Genomic DNA, 6,478 nt, shown 5'->3' on the forward strand with positions numbered 1-6,478 from the left:
TTGGCATCTTGGCTGGGTACCTAGTGTACCTACTATCGACCGTAGAGCTGGCAGCTCCTCTTCCTATATACTCACTTTACTCTTTTGTTTCCTTGTTCAACTTTAAGTAAACCATAAATACCTATTGCGGTATTACAGCGGGAAAATGCCGTCAGCATCTACGGTAAAATTATCCGGGAGACGTTATGTATTGATTAATTTAATTTGGGGCTTAGTCTAAGTCTAATATATACTTATTCTTGTATTTAAAGTTTTATGGTTTAAGTATTTAATTCCGCATTGTGTTGTCGTAAATAAAGTATAATGAGTTTGGTCACTGAAATGGAATCTGTATATAGGTGATATGGGTCAAATACCTACGGTAGGTATAGCCTACGTAGATTTCAGGATCAATAACATAAATGACGTATCTTTTTCACAAAACAGGACAAACCGCCAACCAATCTAGGTGGCTGTGATTCATTTAATAGCTTCCGACATGTTCGTCATTTCATAAGAATTGTTTTATATGTAGGTAAAATAATTTGCATCTAGGTATCTGTCGTTCCTAAATGTTGTATATTTAATTGGTCTTTCCATCCAACGAATCTGAATTAAATAATTTAGTACAGGTATGTTTAAACCTAAGAAATCTTGCATTATACGGCATTAAAAGTAATAGTTACACAGGTGAGGAGGATCAACCCTGCATTCAGCGAATTAAGAGCAACTGTCTCGTAGCACTATTAAGGTCAGACCAAGATAGCTTGGGCAAGTGTTAAGTAAACGTCATAATTTCATAGAATGACGTTTAAAATAACACTTGCACTGTCTGGACTGCCAAAGTCCTTGCCTACTTTTCTTGGTCTGACTCTAGTGTGATTAACGGTGTGTTTTTCTAGTGTACACAAAAAAAAAATTACGACATACATGGACGATTAGAAATCTGTTAAATACCGATACGCTTTGCTTTATCCATGACTAAGGGCTAAAAAACCAACAATTTGACACTATTAGTAGGATTTACAGGTAAAACCTATACTGGCGCCATCTGCAAAAAACTTTGACGGGCTGACCCCATTATTTTAGTGACCATATTATATGAATATATGGTCGCTAAAATATGCACATTGAGCATGAATAATTTCGTACATAGACTCACATGTTCCTTTCTCTATCGCACGTGCGTAATTATATTGCTGCCCCGCCCATGTGCCAGCGGTTAATGCCACTGCGAGCGGGAAACCAATATAACTATGCGCGTGCGACAGAGATACGAAACGGCGGGTCAATGTACCTTTGAAATTCTTCGTGCTTAACTGCTTAGCGCCCTTTATCATATTTACACAATCTGAATGTGCCTCCTTTTCCTGCAGCACCATGTTGCGCTTTAGAATCGATTCAATGGTAACATTGACATATATCTAAGGACGGGCCTTATGGGCACTAAGAATGGTGCCAGTTCAGTGGTGTCACTCACGGTTTCCAACCAATCGTGCAATCTAACGCAATAGTTGCGACAAATCGCGCCCGTGTCGCGAACTCATCAACCAATCGCGTTGTGGCGTAAGACTACACGATTGGCTCGAAGTCGTGTGCGTGACACCGCTGTTCTGGCCCCATTCTTATTGCCCATAAGGCCCGTCCTTAGATATAAGTCAATGTACAATGGCGGTTTAAATTAGTTTTAGCGAATGCCCGATGTTTCGAAGTAGTACCAAAATTTCAATAAGATATTCATTGTATACCTACTTTATTATATTTATTACGTGTTAAACTCGCCTCTTTGCTCCTGATAATTTTATCAGCACTCAAACTTGAAAAGAAGAGAAAGGTCAAGTATTACTGTCATTGTCAATAGTCAATTAGTCTGTCATGGTTTATCAATAATAAGGTCTACAATTATCGTTTAAAATTACTGCGTTTAAATATTACAATCTTGAGTGAACAATCACAATGTAAATTTATTTTGATCACTTTCGAGAACGCGCGAAATTAAATTTCAAGTGAAAAGTGGAAATTTATTCAGGAAAGACGCGCGTTCTCGATATCTGTTCTACCTTTTACAAATTTACTTTAGTAAATTCCAACCACAATAGTATTGAGAAGGCTAAGACTTAGCCGGAGTCTTAAATATTCGAGATTTTGAGGCTCAAGAAAAAGCTTTTGTGGTAAGTACTTTGTGGGAGAACTAATTTCTTCGAGTTTGTAAGAGAGCAGCAATAGCATATATGTAACTTATATATGTTGGTGGCCGATCGTAAGATCAGCCAGATCGTGAAATTCCTAGGCATATCGTCAAACGTCGAAATTTTGACTCGTTCCCCGAGTCGACGGAGCCCCGCTGGAGCCGACATCTGAAGCAACCTAACGAACCTATCCTACCTATCTAATTGGTTTATTGTGACTACCGTCAAAACATTACACATGAACACAACGATCTGCCTGATCTTAAGATCAGCCGCCGACATATATACTATGCCTAAATTAAACAGTTTTGGAGTTTTCACTATGACATTGATGAGATTGAGGCCTACCGCGAAACTCGAAAATCGAAGTTTCGTTACGAAATTTTGTTTTTCGTGTTTCGCGGTAGGCCCTTAGTATGTGCTAGTGGCGACCCCTACGCAGAGTTTTTCGTAATATCCCCTATTAACAACGGTGAACATTAACAAAGCTTTTTCGCATCGTCCGATATGATATTGTATGTCGGATAACTTATAAATATAATTACATACAAAAACATTACCTAAATAAAAAATTAAAATGCACATTTTTACATTTCACTTCTATGAGGTCGTATCCGATAAAATATACTACTTACCTACTGACTTTCTTGCACTAACTTTGCATAGATACTCGTATGATTTTCAAAGCATTTGCTCCCTCTAAACACGTTCAGTTAACCCAATAGTTGTACCCATATCAAAAGTACTGATATTAACAGACGGAACATGCAATGGCCAGCTGTGGGCTGCCCGGCTGCCGCTCGACTGTGAGCGACAAGAGCCAAGGCGATAGTAGATTCAAAGGGCCCTGCGGTCTCCCAGACTGCCGAAACGAAACAGCAGCGAGGGCTCAGTCGAGCTCCACCCGCGCAGGAGGTTCAGGGATGAGAGAGCAGTCCTGTGGCCTGCCAGGATGCACTGACGAGAAAGCTGCTAAGGAAGGCAAGGAGGTCTGCTTGTACAGAGCGCGCGATACTTCGGTAATGCTTTATCTTTGTTCTTTAAGTTTAATATTCCTGTTATAATAATTGAAGTAAAGTGTAAAAGATAGCTCAAGACCACAGTTCCTGCTTTTTCTACCACACACATAACAAGGTGTTGGCTTGTGGCTTCAAAATATCAAGTTTGCGCGTAATACTCGTCGCCCATCGTCTAAATGTACCGCCGCTTTTCTGGGTGGTGGCCTTGTTCGGCACTTTTTACTGTTCCGTTCTCAATCTTCTCAGCGCGAATGTTTAGGTGATACTAGAAGAGGATAGTGCGCGATAGATATATATATATATATAGGCGCGCATTGTAATATGCCTACTTGAATAACGAAATCAAACTTGGCCGAATTTCACCTTCCCATACAAACGGAGTTTCGTTCTCATTTTAAAACTACGAGTTGGATTGTGATGAAACTTGACACATACAATGACATGAGGTATATATATTTATACTTGTAATTAGTTTACACAAGTTTCAGCTTATAAAACAAACGAAATAGAACAAAAACAAGTTGAGTACGAAAAAATTAAATTCGCTATATGTTTTAACTATGGTATCTGAGGGCCTACCGCGAACCACGTTCGACATGTTGACTCTCTGTCGCACTTCTACATTTGTACGTAAGTGTGACAGGGAGGCAACGCGTCGAACGTGGTTTGCGGTAGACCCTCTGAAGCTACATAAACTAATTACAGGCATAGATAACCTTATACTATTTTAAGTACAAAGTTTCAGAGCAATCTAGCTAGTGGTATTAAAATGAGAGCGTAACTACGTTTGTATGGAGGACCCAGATTGCTGTGGACTCTAAACACTTTTGCACGGTCTCTTCTGGCTCTGAGGATTAGTTCGAGTAGTTTGGTATAGGAACAGGGTGAAAACACCAATACTTTAACAACTTTATGTGTACTTTCTCTAATTATTCGCATCTGTTATAAATTCATCTTTATAAACATGATCATCTGATGACTTGCGCCTAGGCGTGCAAGCAGACCGGTTTAAGGCACTTCGGGCAAGGTGTGCTCCTTTATTCCCACGTATAAACTTGTTGTTGCACTATTAATGTAAAATGATTTATTGTAATTGCTAGAGCTCTTCACATTTAAATAAATGATCATGGCTGACCAAGTACCTATTGTGACGTAGGTATGATATATATGACGTGGGATTTAATTTCTTTGTTTTCCACGAATACATTTATTGACACTAGAAGAAACAGTGTTTAAAAATACATTTTTTAACCGACTTCCATAGGAAAGATTTTAATCGTCGTGCCCAACAAACAAGTGCAAGGCTCAATAAGGTGACTTTTCGTTTATCATCGTAAGGTTCACTGAGGTTCGTTCTTTAGAAAAAGATACATATGTTTGAACCTACTTACTTCGCTAGGATTACTAAGAAGCCGTATGATGTCAACGTCTGAGCATAAACTTTTATTGCAGTCGCCTATTATTTTCATCCTCTTTGTGTTGCACCCTCATTGTACAGTCTCGAAGCACAAAGTCTGTGAGTACCTTGGCTCTGCGAGTTGTACTACCTGAAGCAGAATTTTATGACGATATAATATTGGTAGCATACCTATATGCTCTACAAGTCTGCAGCCACTCATCACAGGCACCATAAATGCAACTATAATGTCTATGTCCTTTAGAAAAATTGGAAATTCTCTTAAGGGGAAAAACTTGCTAAGTAACCATACCTGGAATAATAGCTCACTGGAAAATTTTGTTGCAGGTCTTCGGCCAGCTCAGTGACACGTACAAATTATTCTGGGCCACTTGGAAGAAAATCCAGGACGACCCCTACTACTGGTCTCTTTTCAAGGCCAGTGTTTACTTCTTATTGGGGCTGAAGCTGTTCGGGGACTTGGCTGCCGAGTTCAAGCCAATACCTAAATGCGCGCGGCGCAGATAATGTTTGGATAAAATATTTTCCTTATTTTGTTTTCGAATTATACCTATAAGTAGTTGCCGAATAACGTTTTAAAATTGTGCCTTTTACTTTTCATCATAACATTTTCCTATCCAGCGTCCATTTGAAACTTGGAACTTGCGTTACAGTTCTGTCAGAGCCAGGGACAGTTGCGTAGGTAAAGTGAGATGATACCACTCACATCAAATAGGTATTTTCTCACTTTGACAGATAACCTGCCTGTGCCTTCTATCCTGCTCCACTAGAACCACCCAGATTTTCAGCATTGGCGCCGTCTGAGGTTAATAATTGTTTAAGTTTAGGTTAGAACCTAAAGGTTCTAAGTCATGTTTGGTATCATATATTCAACGAAATCAAAGTTATAGATTTCATCTTACTTTTAAGGGATTTTTTTGGGATAAAAACTATTCTAAGTTCTTCCTCGGGACTCAAAATATCTCTATACCATCAACATCGGTTATCGATTCCCCATATTAATTTCCACCTCCCTTTTCACATCCTTAAAGAATGATTTTTGGTATAAAAACTGTCCCGTGTTCTTCCCCGGGACTCAAACTATCTCTATATCAAATTTTTACTAAATTGGTTTAGCGAGTTTAGCTCGAAGAGGAATTAAAAAAAAGTTTATTTTTTCATATTTTATGTTTTTACAATGGGCTGTGCTCTGAAGAATTGTTTGACATGATGCCAACGGCCGCTTTCTATCACCGCACCGGTCGCCGTCGGCAGGGTGTTCATCCTCACACCCTAGAACCTAAATGGTCGCGTACTGTGCGGTTTAAGAGGAATTTCCTCCCGCGAAGGCTTAGGCTGTGGAATGAGCTTCCTGCCGAGGTTTTCCCGAGGGGCTACAGTATGGGGTTCTTCAAAAAAGGAGTGTACAGGTTTTTAAAGGGTCGGCAACGCGCATGTTATGCCTCTGGTGTTGCAGGCGTCCATAGGCTACGGTGACTGCGTACCATCAGGCGGGCCGTATGCTTGTTTTCCACCGTCGTGGTATAAAAAAAATGTTTTTACTTCGGAATGGTATTAATATGATACCATAAATTAATTCAGCATCCCCGATTTATACGAAAACGATTCCAAACCTGGCCTAGTAGCTTAAATAATGTTGATATAATGATAAAAGTTAAGAGCCCCCCATTTAAAAATTCTGTCAGAAAACTTGGTGGCTCTTCTTCTTACTAAATCCATCCTTGGGTCCTAAGGACCAATCATTGCCACTGTCTGAAAACTAAGTTTTTAAGGGACTAGGGACTATTATTTTCAGTTTAATTTTATTTAGTACATATATCACGTCATGTCACTAAATTTATCTAGAACTAGATGAGAGAGAAGAAAATGTATGC

At 39.3% G+C, this 6,478-nt stretch overlaps 1 protein-coding gene across 2 annotated transcripts; it reads left to right on the forward strand.

Moving 5' to 3' along the window:
* Window positions 1-451: 451 nt before the first annotated feature.
* Window positions 452-5,185, forward strand: LOC133528347 (uncharacterized). Of its 2 annotated transcripts, none has more exons than XM_061865706.1 (3): window positions 452-611; window positions 2,927-3,187; window positions 4,932-5,185. In XM_061865706.1, the coding sequence occupies exons 2-3, from the start codon at window positions 2,939-2,941 to the stop codon at window positions 5,109-5,111; spliced, it is 429 nt and encodes a 142-aa protein (XP_061721690.1). In that variant the 5' UTR covers window positions 452-611; window positions 2,927-2,938; the 3' UTR covers window positions 5,112-5,185. The 2 variants fall into 2 exon arrangements, with proteins under 2 accessions (XP_061721690.1, XP_061721691.1); XM_061865707.1 differs by lacking the exon at window positions 452-611 and adding an exon at window positions 1,612-2,150.
* The last annotated feature ends 1,293 nt before the right edge of the window (window positions 5,186-6,478 follow it).

This window comes from Cydia pomonella, chromosome 19 (assembly GCF_033807575.1).
Source record: "Cydia pomonella isolate Wapato2018A chromosome 19, ilCydPomo1, whole genome shotgun sequence".
Lineage (NCBI taxonomy): Eukaryota > Metazoa > Arthropoda > Insecta > Lepidoptera > Tortricidae > Cydia > Cydia pomonella.